At 41.5% G+C, this 15,464-nt stretch overlaps 1 protein-coding gene across 4 annotated transcripts in view; it reads right to left on the bottom strand.

Moving 5' to 3' along the window:
* Casp8ap2 (caspase 8 associated protein 2) overlaps positions 1-15,170 on the bottom strand; it is a 39,268-nt gene extending 24,098 nt beyond the window's left edge. Inside the window, exons 1-3 of one of the 4 annotated variants that reach the window (XM_006237973.5) lie at positions 13,532-13,613; positions 7,318-7,379; positions 5,337-5,419 (exon numbers count right to left, since the gene is read on the bottom strand). In XM_006237973.5, the coding sequence (XP_006238035.1) occupies positions 5,337-5,391 (55 nt within the window). In that variant the 5' untranslated portion in view covers positions 5,392-5,419; positions 7,318-7,379; positions 13,532-13,613. Of the gene's footprint in view, positions 1-5,336; positions 5,420-7,317; positions 7,380-13,284 lie in introns of all 4 variants that reach the window. The other 3 variants (XM_006237974.4, XM_006237975.5, NM_001107921.1) reach the window with 3 other exon arrangements.
* Positions 15,171-15,464: the final 294 nt, after the last annotated feature.

Raw genomic sequence — 15,464 nt, 5'->3', positions numbered from 1 at the left:
CTTAGAAGGACAAGGAAAGGAATATATTATTTCTGCTTTAAAGCATGAACAAGGGTCTGGGTGGTAGTGGTGGTGGCACACACCTTTAATCCCACCACTTGGGAGGTGGAGGCCAGCCTGGTGTAAAGAGTACTTCCAGGACAGCCAAGGCCACACAGACAAACCTGTCTCAAAAAACACACGCATACAAAAAACAAACAAAGAAGGAGGAAAAAGAGGAGAAAAAGAAAGAAAAAGTCAAGGTTTATATGTGCTTATCAACAGAAAGATGTTGACATAGAGACTTATAAATTGACTACAAATTCAGACAAAATTCACTTTAAAAAAAATGTATGGAGTTGGGAGAGATGGTTCTTAAGAGTGTCTGCAAAAGACTCGAGTTTCTTCCATGTCGGGAGCCTCACAAACACCTATAACTACAGCTCCAGGGAACCGGATGCCTTTTTCTGACGAAGAGACAGCTTAGTGGTTAAAAGCACTTGTACTTTTCCAAAGGATCCAAATTCGGTTCCCAGCACCCACATCAGATGGGTCACAACTGCTGATAATTCAAGTTCCAGAGTATTCAACACCTTCAGGCCTTCCTGGGCGCCTGCACTCAGGGGCACGTGTGCAAGCACATGCACATACATACATGTATATACATCTTTAGAAAATGTGTAATGAGGTTTTAATTCCAACGATAATAAGCTACTTTCCATGTTCATTTAACACTATAAATGCTTAACTAGCTATTAAAGCTACCCGAGGAGGTAGATGCTCTTCCAAAGGATCCAGGTCGGATTCCCAACACCTACATGGACACTTACAACTATCTATAAATCTATTACCAGGGAATTTGATACTGTCTTGTAGCCTACAGACACCAGGCATGTACATGGTACACAGACATATATACAGACAAAATACTCAAATATATAAGATAAATAAATAAATAAATAAATAAATAAATAAGGAAGCTAGCTCTAAGTTCCCTCTCCCCTTTATCAGAGCTGTTTGTTGAAGGAGTAGTTTGTACTGCTCTACAGCAGAAGGACTTCTCTGCCAAGAATATTCAACCTAAGGCCCACAGGTCACATCCTGGGATAGCTAAGAATGCAGCCTGACACATCTGTAGGTGACATCATGTTGAAATGTCAACAAGTCAGACGACCTTCTAGTTCTAGGCTTGAAAACCGAATAAAGGCTCTAAGGAAACAGCAACTATGGGTGAGAGAGCAAATTCAGAAAGCCAAGGACAGGACTGCCAAATTGTGCCTCAGACAGCTGTGTGACTCCCAAAGGGAACAAACTCAAAAAAAGACACCAAGGGGCTGGGGACTTAGCTCAGTGGTAGAGCGCTTACCTAGGAAGCGCAAGGCCTTGGGTTCAGTCCCCAGCTCCGAAAAAAAGAACCAAAAAAAAGACACCAAAAGCTAAAATATGTAAACAGAGATTTCAGTTCCCCCAACTACAGGGGAAGTGTAAGTGAAAATTCAGTCAAGCCAAATACCCATTAAAATACACACAGAATCCTAAGTCACCACACATTATCAGTTAGACTGTAACTAATGCAATCCAAATTGAGTAAACCTCGCCAGAGAAACAGAAACAATGAAAAGAACCAATTGGGAGTAAGCATGGTGGCACACACCTTTAGTCCTAACACTCAAGCAATTGGTCTACATCGTGAGTTTCAGGACAATCAGAGCTAAGTAGTGAGACCCTGTCTCAAAACAACAACAAAAGAACCAATTGGCTGAGCATGTGGTGCATACTTTTAATCCTAGCACTTAAAGACTAGCCTGGTATACACAGCAAGTTCCAGGCCAGTCAGTCCTGCAAAGTAATATACAAAACAGGAGAATCTATGAGAATTCAGGGCCAGTCTGGTCTACAAAGTGAGTTTTAGGACCACCAGGGCTATACAAGGAACTCTGTCTTGAAAACAAAACAAAACAAACAAACAAAAAGAACCAACTGGAGCTACATATAATAATTATAATTTTATCATCACCATCATCACTGGATATGCTTGACTGTGAACTACACTGATTAGTATAAATTACTCAATATTTTTTTTAAACCAAATCTTTAGAATAGCAGGAAAGAGGGGAAAGGCTTTAGAAGTCTTATAGGAACTGGTGATGCCTCAGTAGGGAAGAACACTGGCTACTCTTACAGATAATCTGGGTTTGATTTCCAGCACCTACACAGTGGTTGATAATCATCTGCATTTCCAGATGAAACCCTCTTCTGACATCTGCAGACACCGAGCACACACATAACGGACATGCAGATACATGTGCATTACATGTAGAAAAAATTTAAAATTAAGTGAATAAAGCTTTATAAAAGAGTTCTACAGAATAAGGTCAAAATCTCACACAAGATATAACTGGAGTCTAGAAATAAGGATAAAGGAAATAATACCATGGTACTAGGAAGAGTTATCTTCCGAAGCGCCTTTCGTTTCTGTAAGCTAAGTCTGTTTAAAGTAGAAAAGTAAAGCACCATATTGTTGCGTTAACTCTGTACAGACACCATGTTTGGCTTGTCATCATGGCATTCCTAACAATGACCAAGACACAAGACAATGTAACTATACCTAAAAGATTACAATTTCTTGAACAACCAACAATAACGCAAACCAGCATAACCCAAAAGCACACATATAAATAAAGATTAAAATGGAACCCAAAAGCACACTCAAAATAAGAGTTTATGGCAGTCTCCCATTATTTAAATATACAGCTTACTGTTGCTAGGTCAGTGACAGAGCACTTGCCCAGAGTTCAATTCCCAGTACCACAAAAATAAAAATAAATTAAGAAAAAAAGTAGACATGTGAAGAGTCTTGAGAGTAATGCACAAAAATAAAAATAAATATCTAGTAAGCGAAAATAATAATGTCATTTTTGCCTTTTAAAATTACTAGTTAGTGTGATAAACAATTGTGAGAGGCTGGAGAAATAGTTCAGCAGTTAAGACCATTTCTCATTCTTATAGACTATGATTTAGTTCCTCCGACCCATGTCTGGCTCACAACCATCCCTAATTCCAGTTCCATGAGACCTGACTCCCTCTTCTGGCCTCAAGGACACCAAGCATGCCCATGGAGCACAGACATATGATGACAAAAGACAGACAGACAGACAGACAGACAGACACACACACACACACACACACACACACACCCTAAAAAAGCTTTACTTAAAAATTTAAACATTTGTGAATTTAGGTGGAAAAATGAAGGTATTCATTATATTATACTGTGAATTTTTCTGGTGATTTAATTTGTTTGTTTTTTGAGACAAGGTTTCTCTATGCAGCTCTGGTTGTCCTGGAACTCCCTCTGTTGACCAAGTTGGCCTCAAACTCAGGGATCTCCTTGCTGCTGCCTCCTGAGTGCTGGGATTAAAGGTGTATACCACCACTGTCCAGCTTTTTAAAAGGAAAAAGCTATAATATAATTATAACAGCAATGTAACAACAAGTTGAAACTACATTAGCAAAAACAAGTGTTAATGATGCTGATGGGAGAGGAGCCCTTCCAGGTCAACCAACATTAACTTTTAAAAACACATTTTAAGTAAGAATGAAGAACTGACTAAGAGATATTCAACCCCTGTGTTACAACTACAATGCAAACCTTACATTTAAGGCTCAGGGAATGCTGTAGAAGAGGAGGGTGGAAAGATTGTTAAGAGCCAGAAAACTAAAACAACTGCTGTAAGACCGTTTCCTATATATTACAGGAAAGCTGCACCTGTAAAAAAACAAAAAACAAAAAACAAACCAAAAAAAAAAAAAACAACAACAACAAAAAACACACAAAAATATGGCTGTGCCTTATGCCAACAGGAATGGGGAAATCTCACAAAGCCCAACTCCTACAAAAATCAATGACTGCTGAGAACAAGGCCCCTGAGAGGTTCTGAATCCCAAGCAGTCAGCCCTTAAACATATAAGCAATACTAAACAGACTCGGCAGGGTGTGTGTGTGTGGCCATAATTAAAGAAAAGGTAATAAATTTGAGGAGTGGGTGACAGACATGGGAGGAGTTAACAGGAGTGTGTGTATGAGTGTGCGTGTGTGTATGAGTGTGCGTGCGTGTGGGTGTGTATGAGTGTGTGCGTACGTGTGCGTGCGTGCGTGTGGGTGTGTGTGTGTGCGTGTGGGTGTGTGTGTGTGCGTGTGGGTGTGTGTGTGCGTGCGTGCGTGCGTGCGTGCGTGTGTAACGTAAGCTCAGCACGGAAGCTGCGAACCTGCACATCACTGTATCTGACATGTGGAGTAGATGTAGCGCATTTGGCAGTACTGCTCTAGCTGCATGAGGCTCTGGACTCTTCCCCCCAGTCCCCTGCAAAACAGCCATCTTATGAGCTTATTTTATTACAATGTCTTGTGTCATTCTTCACTCCACTGTCACCTCCCTCCCCTCCTTCCTCTACCCCTCCTTTCCCTTCACTTCTCCTGTGTCAAGGTCTCCCATATATCTCAAGCTGGCCTTAGAACTTAGTTCTCCTGCCTCCCAACTGCTCAAACTATAGTCATGTTCTACCACATCCAGGAATAGATAAATTAAATCCAGTTAATTATCAATCATGACTACCAAAGCTTCCCTAAACAATAATAGGTAAACATAACTTCACTTATTAAAAATATGTACATCAAGGCCGGGCAGTGGTGGCACTTGCCTTAAATCCCAACAGAGATTTGCTGTTCTAACAGATCAGGCTCAGTTCAAGCACCCACATGGTGGATTACAACCATTTGTAATTCTAGTTCCAGGGGATCCAACACCCTCTGGCCTCCTTGGTCAACAGACACGCACGTGACCCATATACATATAGGCGGGCAAAGCACTTATAAGCATAGAGTAAAAAGAAATATATCTTTTTTTAAAAAAGAAAAATGAAAGGAGAGAGAGAGAATGAATATAAAGTCAGCCAGTTACAGGGATTTGTGCCTAGAGGCCCAGCTATCACAGTGAGATCTCCAAACTACACAGTTAGAGCTAAGGAGCAATGTGCTGTGTAGCCAAGTATATAAGCCCTGTGTTTGATTTTCAGCACTATATAAAAAAATAAAAGCAAAAACCAAGAAAAAGGTTCACATTTAATAAGTACTCCCTATGTTCCAAGTATTTTGCTATGTTAAGTCACGTACAGGAAGAAAAGTTGAGGCGCATTTCCCTTTAGAATAAGTAAATGGTTTTATAATTGAGGTTAGGGCTATCACTGTGACAGAACATGTTCCTATCATTTGAAAGGCCCTGGTTCTAAACTCACAGCACCAAAGCTTAGAAAGAAACGAAGAGTACATAAATTCAGAGACAACTGAGAGTTCTTACCAGGACAGACATCAAACAAACCCGTTCCATCACCATTGTCATCATCTGCTGCCATGGTCCTATATCCTTTTCATAGGTGCCATCTACGGTAGTAAGCATAAAGATTCCCACCATTAGAATAGCTTCAACTTACAAAGCAACCTTCCGATTTGAGTACACTGAATAACTTCATTCTCATTCTAAAAAATCAGGCCAATACAATAAAAAACAAAACAAAACAAAAAAAACTAACATTTTCTGAGTAAAAGTCTAAACTATAAAATGAAACTCTTAATGTTGTTAGTATAGATAGGCCATGAACAAAGTAAATTACATTAATTTTATAAAATAGGCCCCCATCATCACAGGGAGACAAAAAGAATCTCAAAATACAATACAAATTAACTTTTGCACTAAAAAACCATCAGCACTAAAAACAAACACATATACATACATCAAAAAATGCAAATGCTATCCCCTACAGCTCCTGGGAAGAAAGGTAACAGCTTAAGATCCATTGATTCTTAGAACCCATGGTGGAAGGAGAGAACCAACTCCAGCAAGCTGCCCTCTCACCATCCTGAGTGCATGATGTAAGCACATACCTGCCCTCACACACACACCATACACACAAACACAACACCAGTAAGTAAAACATTGAAAATAAAAGGATGCATTCAACCTGAAGTACGGCTCAACAGTAGAACACTTGCAAGCATGTGTAAAGCCCCAGACTCTATAATTAATGTGTTATAAAAATACATAAATAAATAAATAAATAAATAAATAAATAAATAAATAAATAAATAAGAGAGAAAACACAGAGGGCTGGAAAGACTCTCAGCAGGTAAAGTGCTTGTCATGCAAGCCTGATGACTCAAGTTCAATTCTGGAAACCCAGGTGAAGGCAAGAGAGAACCAACTCCACCAAGTTGTTCTCTGCTCTGTGTGGGCTCTCATTAACATGGCATACACATGCTTGCACTCACATCACAAAGGCTCACGCGCACGCACACACACAAACATGACTTTTTAAAAAGACACAAATGCACATGTGTATGTGCATAGACAAAAGGACAAAAGGTACTTTGTTGACTGTTGTGCACAGTTGTGCATCTGTGCCATGGTGTAGAGATACGGAGGTCAGATAACAACTTTTGTGAGTCTATTCTCTTTACACCATGTGAGTCCTGAGGGCTGAACTCAGGTCATCAAGCAACAAATAAACCCAAACTTTTTTTCTTTTTAAATTGCCTTTAGAAGGCCAGTGAGTTGTCTCAGTAAAGATGCTTGCTACCAAGCCTCATGACCTACGTTTAACCTCCAAGGACCCACATGGTGCAAAGAAAGAGCCACTCCACAATATAGAGCTATGCCATAAACCTGTAACTTAAGTGCTACAGAGTCAGAGTCAGAAGGACTAAGAGTTTGAAGCTGTTTTAGTCCACATAGAAAGTTCCAGGTCAGTTTGGGCTACACAGCAAGACTCTATCTCAAAATAAATAAAACAAACAAACAAACAAATAAAGCCAGCTAGCCAGCCAGCCCTTTTTCCCCCTTTGTTTTTTCAAGACATGATTTTACTGTGTAGCTCTGACTGTCCTGAAACTCAGAGATCTGCCTGCCTCTGCTTCCTGTGTGCTGGGATTAAAGACATGTGCCACCATCGCTTGGTAATAAATAAGCTTTTAAAAGTATTTTAGAAAGTTTAAACTCAGTGGTAATGAAGGAAAGGCAAATGAAGAAAACAGGTGTTCTGTGTCAGAGAAGTACTGAAGCCAGGCTTGGAGGCAGAGGCGGTGGCTCTTTGTCCGTTACAGGTCAGCCAGAGTCACACAGTGAACCCTCAGCCACCCCCACCCCCAGGAGACGAGGAGGGGAGGGGGGCACTTCAAGAAGAACCCACACATAGTACTGGCCAAAGCACACAGCACAGCCACACACAGCAACCCCCGAGAACGAAGCTGGACTTGCATGTAGATCTTTACTCTTTCCACCCTACCTTTTCTCTCAATACAGCCAGACTTTGTCTCACAAGGGCTTAAGCCTCGGTTTCTTCACATTCTGTGCAAAATTAAACATAAAAAAGGCCAGAGCCATTAAGTCAGTCAGGATAAAATCTACCCAAATGGTGGCTCACAACCATCTGTAACTCCACTTTCAGAGGGTCTAAAACCCTCTCTTGGCTTCCATGAACAGCAGACTTGCATGCAGTGCATAGTGGTACACACACCCATACATACAAAATTATAAAAATAACTTTTAAAGACATGTTAGGTTTCTTAATAAATAAATATACCAAGAAGTATATTTTGCCTTCTATAACCATTAAATTAGGATCCAGAAATTTCACAGTCAGCAAGTACAATGCTCTGGTTTCAATCCTTACTACCAAAAAAACCCAAACAACCAAACAAAAAAAATTAAGAGAACTTTAACATATCATGCCAGAGCAGAAATGGCTGTATGGACAATTTCTAAAGTATTCCATGTCGTCACCCTCTTGGAACACAGGCAGCAAGTGAGTGTCAACTCCACAGCATCTTACTTTGATCATTCCGTTTCCTCTTAGGACAGTGACCCAAACAGCAACCACAGAAGAAATGGTCTTTGTCTACAGAGAACTAATCTTATCCGTCAACACACTGAGCTTACTACACTCAGCAATAACCACGCCAAGCTGCTTTAGTGTGCATGCATACCCGTGTGCTTAGTACATGCATGTCTATCCATGTGTAGCCAGATAGTCATGTTGGTGTCTTTCTTAACCTCTTTTCACCATGTTTTTAGACCTGGTCTCTATATCTGCTCACTGATTTGGCAAGACCAGCTGGGCACCAAACTCCAGGTATCCACCAGTCTCTGTCTTGCCAGCACTAATATAGCCATGTGATGTCTGGCTGTTCAATTGGGGTTCTAGCGATCTGAATGTATATCCACATGTTTAATCAGCGACTTACCAACTGAGCTATCTCCCTGGGCCCCCTAATTTGCTATCGTAAATGACAGCCTACATCAGAAACACCTGGAAGAACTAAAATACAAGACCAATACTGGTTCCTTCCTTAAAGTTTTCTAGGCTTAGAATTGATAATTTTTATTTTAATGTTTAGACCATCTTTAAGTCAGTGTTATTGGGGATAGAGACAGCTCAAGAGGACTTGCTGCTCTGACAGAGGACCAGAGCTCTGTTCCCAGCACCTACATCAAGTGGCTCACAAGCACCTATAACTCCAGCTCCAGGGGATCTGACACCCTCTTCTGGACTCCTTAGGCAGAGGCGATCAGTGCACATAACCCCTTCCCTCCACATGTACAGTTTCAAAATAATATTCTAAATCAGTGTCATCAAACAGCTTCCTATGACAGTCAAAATGCTGTGCTATCAATAGAGTAGCTATAAGCATATGTAGCCATTGATAAATGAAATATACACAAGATTATGTGTAGTTTTCTACTTCTGTTTTTACAAGTTACATCAAACAGTGGCTTGAATAACACAAAGTATTTTTATAGCTCTGGAGGATAAAAAAAAAAATCTTACTGATCTACAATCAAGATGCCTTCAGGGCTGTGGGTCTATGGGGGCTGAGAGAGGCTGTTGACATTTTCCAGTTTCTAAAAGCACCTGCTGAGCTAGAGCCTCTCTCTCTACCTGCTCTCTCTAGGCCCCAATCATCACATGGACAATCCTAACACTACTCTTCCTCTTCCTCTCTCATTAGAACCTGGGTGACAGATTCTGGGATCACTTAAATACAGGACAGTTCTCCCCACCTCAAAATCCTTAGTCGTGAGAGGAAATGTAGCCCAATCAGTAGAGTGCTTGCCTATCATACACAAAGTCTACTTATAATCCCAGCACTCAGAGGCAGACTCTCGACTACTTCAAGGCCAGCCTGGATACATGACACTCTGCCTCAAAGCAAAATCCTTAAACATATCTCTAAAATCTCTTGCTATCTGTGCTTATATATTTACAGATGGCAGGCATGAAATCAGCTATCTTTCAGGGCCATAATGAACTGATTTTTTTTTTTTTTTTTTGTGGTAGGGAGTGTACAAGACACAGTTTTTCTATGTAACCCTGGCTCTTCTAGAACTCACTCTGTAGACCAGACTGTCCTGGAACTTGAGATCCTCTTGACTCTGCCCAGAAAAATTTTAAATAATTTAAATAACAACACTGTAACCAACGGATAATAGTTAAGACTACAGATGACCTGAGGTAGGGATTGAGTTTCATATACTCAATATATACACATGAACGCAAATATTTACTAACCCCCCCCCCCCAAAAAAAAGACTAAAGGAGCCAAAATAGTTAAGTTCATAGTTTATTTTTATGATGACTCCATTGGTCTCACTCATGGCCTAGGTAGTCTCATGAAAAGTTCTACCTAGAGGATTTCAGAGCTATGGTTAGTACAAGATCAGTAACAAACTACAAATGTATGAGTAATTTCCAAAGGCTATGAATTCAGATATTCTTTTATAGAAGCATTGCCTATAGCAATTCTTGCTCAAAAACCTGCCCATAACTTGCTCAAATTCCTTACTTTGACTTAAACTGGTATCTTTCTAGTCACCTTTATTATTGCCAAAATTCTGAGGATTCTGTTTGTAGACATATTTTCGACACCACCTCACCAGATCTATTCTGTATCAAGTCTATCTATGAGTTCACATACAAATGAGTGCAGTCACGAATGTTCAGTTTAAAATGTGTGAAAGCAAGATTAGAATGAGGCTTTAGAGAACCAAGAAACAGTTTATATGTCTAAGATACTTGAACTCTCTCCAGTAGAGACTGGAGGATCACTAAATTCTAAAGCAGAGGCTAACATAACTAAATTCACATTTCAGATGCTAGTGGCCAGGAGCTAGACAGAAAAGACCATCCAACAGTAGAATACACGTCTAGTCTCAGCAGCTGCAAGGCTGAATCAGGAGCCACGGTAAGATCCTATCTCAAAACAAGCATAAGAAAACTGTGCAAGACAAGTAAGGAGTCAAAGACTTAGCAAAAGACAAAGTATAGCTCTGAGAGATTTCTGTGGTAAAGCAGCTCTATTTCATGCAAACCTATTCAAATGTCCACTCTTTCTGATTTGAAATTTCCTTCACATCAAAACTTGAGCTGTCCTTAGAATATACATATATAACATACAAAATATATATTATAATATACACATATTTAATACATGTTATATTATTATTAATATACATTTGTATATATGTTGTGTTTGTACACAAATGAAGGTCTTCCACTGACTTGGAATTTATTCTCTCCTTCTATCATGTGTGTCAACCTCAGTTAGCTTGTCAGGTTTAGCATCAGCCATTTCTACTGGCTAAGCTATCCCACCCATCCTGAGCTGTCTTCAAAATAGCAATCTGATCGTGTTCTTGCTAATCTTAGGACAATGAACACACTTGTTAACAGTTCTGCAGAGGTCCTGCATACCAGACCTGTACCTGTGAACCAGTGTTATTCTATACATGATTTTTCTGTCCCCAGCAGTCTATGCGGATGACACAAGAAGCTCTAGGAACATACTTGTTCCCTCCCAGTCGGCAACTCTGAACAGTGCTGTCTGCTCAATAACTGATATTCTGGCCTAAGTAATATCCCCTAGTCTCTCTCTCGCCCCACTAGGTCAGGACCTCTGATATATTCTTTTTTGGGTTTTAGGAAGCTTATGGGTGAGAGCATTGAGAAAGGGCTCTCCATGTAGCCCTGGCCATACAGGAATTCAATCTATACACAAGGCAGTGTGCAAACTCAGAGATCCCCTTGCCTCTGCTCCCCGAGTGCTGGGACGAAGGGCGTGCACCACTTGGCCTCACACTGTTATCCATCCTTATACCACCATGTCCTTTCCCTATATGATCTCTTTCCACAGTTCAACTGCTACAGGATATTTATCACACTGTGAATCCCAGGATCTTGTTATTTACTGAAAAGCCCTGGCTGGAATACACCTTTAATCCAAACAATGAAAGTCAAGATAAGTTTGTAGAAGGAAGCACCCATGTTCAAAAGTGATGTCTGATCGAGTGGCAAAGTGCTGAATCAGAGAAACACTGGACAGAACATAACATGCTCAACTCTCACAAGAGAGGAAAGGGAAGCTACTTAAGAGAGCAGTGCATCGAGATTTAAAAAAAAAAAAAAAAACGAAAAAGGGAGAGGAAGCAGCTTTACTGGGACAATTGTACAGAGGCAGGTTACAGAGAGAGAACCAGCTAGAGACAGGAAGATAGAAGAAGCCAGCCAGAGTTCAAAAGGAATGAGAAAAGGTAAGCTCATTCAGCAGTAAGTCTGGGAGGCTGGAAACACTCCATGCTTACTTAAAACTGTACAGCAGCTAGAAGCTTCCAGGACAAGGTCTAAGTTAGCAGACTGAGGCAGTAAGCCTTGGAGATAACAATTACATCAGGTGAATAAAGTCACGTTTAAATTCAACTCTACATTCCTGTGGGACTTGAGAAAGAAAATGTCCATCTTGTTGACGAAATAGACCCAGGTGGACAAGGATCATCCGTTTTGTTCCCTACCATTCTCAGCTCTGAGCATAGTCTGCCATAGTGGTAAGTAATAAAATAATCATTTGTTCAGCTAACAAAATTCCAACTTAGTTAAAGATGATTCTGAAATTTCTACCCTGATAAGGTGGAAGACATTCTTTTAATGGCAATAGAGAAATAAAGAAGATCCAGTGAATTATTTGTACTACAATCAGGTGAAAATGTCTGACCAGATTGGAAATAGAGTTCTTAAAAGAAAAAGTCAGTTAACATGATTGATATGATTTGGGACTCATTAGCATCATAGAGACAGGTAATTAAAAGACACAATTACAGGTCAGAGAGTCTCCCCGGGGAAGAAAAAAGGGCAAACAAATAGAAGAAGAAAAGAAAAAAAGACCTTTCTATGTTTCTTCTCATCTCCCATCCGAATTACTACTGAGAGGAGTGGTACATCTTTGAAACATGCAGGGGGCAAGTTTTAAAAAACAAGAAGCTAATGATTAATAACAGCTGCTGGGCTAAAAACGTTGCTCAGTTGTGTGCAGTCCTCACAGGCTTTGGACATGCCAGTCCCTAGCACCAAAATGTTAGACTTAATAATTGTTACAGGTTGATACCCATTTATCTGGAGGGATAAACAGCTCCAACAGACTCATAAGCAAACTCGCAGAGACAGGGCCATCTAGTCTTTCTGAAAGCAGTATGAAGGAAGTTCAAATTTTCCAAAACAGAAAACCATACTTTTGTAGGGGGGATTTAAAAAAAAAAAAAAAAAGGCAAACGCTAAAAGGCAAGTCTCATTCTAGGTTCTGAGGATGAGAAGGACATGAAAAGCGGCATATGGTGCACCTTTACTATGAGTCAAGTATTGATAGAAATGCTCTAGAGTACTGATTCACTTTAAATTATCCTGAAGTTCCTATTAAGTTCGTATTACTCCTTATCCCATTTAAATAGATGAGAAAACGAACAGCGACAATTAGAATATCTGCTGTGACCAACAGCTAGAAAAGTGGAGAGCTGGGATAAGTTCCAGTCAGATGTCAAAAAAGTCAAAAACATTCCTTAAAGTATAAATCTCTGGGCATCTCCTGAAAGATGGCAGGAAATGCTATGGGGTATAGTAGTAATAGATCCAAGAAGTCTTGCCTAATGGCCTATTCCCTTCCAAAGAGGAGCTGAAGCTCATAGGAGGAAGGCCTTAAGCAAAAGGTCTGGTGTTGGGGTGGAGAGAACAGAAAAGACCGCCAAGATGACCCTGAAGCACAAATGCTTCCTGAGGATTCTACGTTCACATCCTCGCTCCCATGTCAGGGATGGTTCTTGGCGCTGCAGAGACCAACACAAACAACTTCTTCTCTCAAGGTATCGGCTTGGGAAACAACCCACGTCAGTGAGCGCCTGACACTCGGGACAGCCCTTTCTCCACACTCACCAAAAGCTCGGAAGTAGGGACCTAGGAGACACGGGTGGGGGAGGGGAGGGGCGCAGTGTAGACCGGGCGATGCTCCGTGTGCTCGCCCCAGAGCCCCTCGAGACTCTCCAAAGGGCGGTCCCCGAGGACAGCAGCTGGCTCCTTGAGGCCCAGCCAGGCACAACCCTTCGCCCACGGCGCAAGCCATCCCAGGCGGCACCCCGCTGCCTCTCCCCAGCAGCCCCGCGACAGGCCCTCAGGAACTTACCCGGCCGGCCAGCCCCGCACAGCGGCCGCTGTCCGGACGCCAGGCGCTCGGCCGTCTCCACCAATCCCAGCCCGCAGTAAGGACGCCAGGGCGGGACCGAGCGCCGACAACCAATTAGATCAGACGCAAAGCACGTCTCGGCGCACACAGCCAGTTCCCGCCATTGAAGGCGGAAAAAAAAAATTCCAGTTGGCGCCAAACTCTGGTACGCTTCCGTGGCTCAAAAGGGAAATGGGCGGGCGGTGACCTCAGTGACAACGGGGCGGGATTTCTCCGCGGAAAAGACGTCACCAGAGCGGAAGTGGGGAGGTTCTGGGAAACGCTAATGAAAGGGAAAGTAAGGTCGGATTGTCTTAGCTGTTTTGGCCTAGAGTAAGGAGAAAGTTTGACTGTTAAGTTCTTTAGTCCATAGACTGTGTCTGCTGCGCGCTAGACAGCGTTGAGAACTGGCCTTCAGATGCCATCTTGGACGGTTAAACAGCGCAGAATTACTAATTTAGCAGGATAGACAAGGGTTCTTTTTAATTAAAAAATTTTATACAACAAATTATTTTTATCGTCTTCCCCCTACTCCAACTCATCTCGAATCCCACTTCCCTACTCATGGAACTTCATGTTCTTTCTCTCAAAACAAACAAACAAACAAAAACAAAAACCAATAAGACACAAATAAACAAAGCTAAGACAGTACAAAACTAACAAAAAGCTCAGACACAAAATCAAGGAAATTTTTTTTTTATTCGTCAACTACTCCTGAGCATGGAGCCTTCCCCCAAGATATGGCTGATAGACTAGTGACACTCTACTAAAGAAAACTGATGTCCCCTTTCCCCGCAGGTTTCAATTGCAAATACCTCCTCTGGCTTGAACCCCAACAGGTCTCACGTGGGTTATCAGTCTCTGCATTCATATATGTATTAGTCATGTTGTGTCTGGATGACACTGTTCCTTGGAGTCATCCGACACCACTGGCTGTTGAGAGTCTCTCTGTCTCCTGTTGGGGAATGGATCCCTGATTCTTGAGGCAAAGGGTTGAATGAAGATACCCCACTTAGGGCTAAGTGTACCAAAGATTCACTCTGCCCATTGCTAGTTGCTTCCTACTGTAAGAAGTGTCTCTGATGAGACTTGAATAAAGCAGTGATTTAGGGGAATAGCACTATGTTGTGGTGAATATTTTATTGCCCTTAGCAGGATCATAGTAGTAGTTTCCCCCCTGAGCCTATGAACTGTCTAATCTCAGGTTCTTGGCCATTTGAGCACTGTCAGATATGGTCTCATCGAGGGAACCTTAAATCCACACAGAAAGTGGTTTGTTATTCCTATAGCATGCATGCCACTTTTGCACCAGTATGTGCAGGGACTCATGGAGTTGACCTGGCCTAGCCGCCTCGAGAGACATGCATCACGGGTTTCTCAGCTTGGAGTCCGTGGCTCCCAGAGCACAATGTGCCTTCCGGTTCCTGAGAGACCAGATGCACTCCATCAGGCAGTGAGGCACTCAGAACTCTTTGCATTTCTACGTATGGCCCCTCAGATGTCAAGAAAACAGGGAAAGAAGCTTAATGGGAAAATTGGTCTTAGACATTAGTCTTGTGTAGCTTTTGTAGTTTGCATGCATCACTGTATCCTGGCAACAACAGCTGTATTGATCCTGGTAATTGCCATATACCCTGTTCCTGGAAAAGGTATAAAAAGTCTAATTGCTCTTAAAATTGCCACAGCTTAAGTTTTACTATGGACGCCCCAGCTAACCTAGTTTAATTTCTAACGGCCATTTCTACCTTGGCCTAGTAAGTAAACGCAGGAACATACAAGTATGTCTTGCAGGCATTCCTGTTGGAAGTGGTGGGGTCTATAACTGGGCAATACTGATGATTTCCTTTCACTTCCAGTAGCATCCAGAATACCTCTCCATTGCCATGAATATGAA

Source organism: Rattus norvegicus, chromosome 5 (genome assembly GCF_036323735.1).
Source record: "Rattus norvegicus strain BN/NHsdMcwi chromosome 5, GRCr8, whole genome shotgun sequence".
Lineage (NCBI taxonomy): Eukaryota > Metazoa > Chordata > Mammalia > Rodentia > Muridae > Rattus > Rattus norvegicus.
Note: the sequence above shows the minus strand (reverse complement) of the source record. Positions and strands in the feature narration are given on the sequence as shown.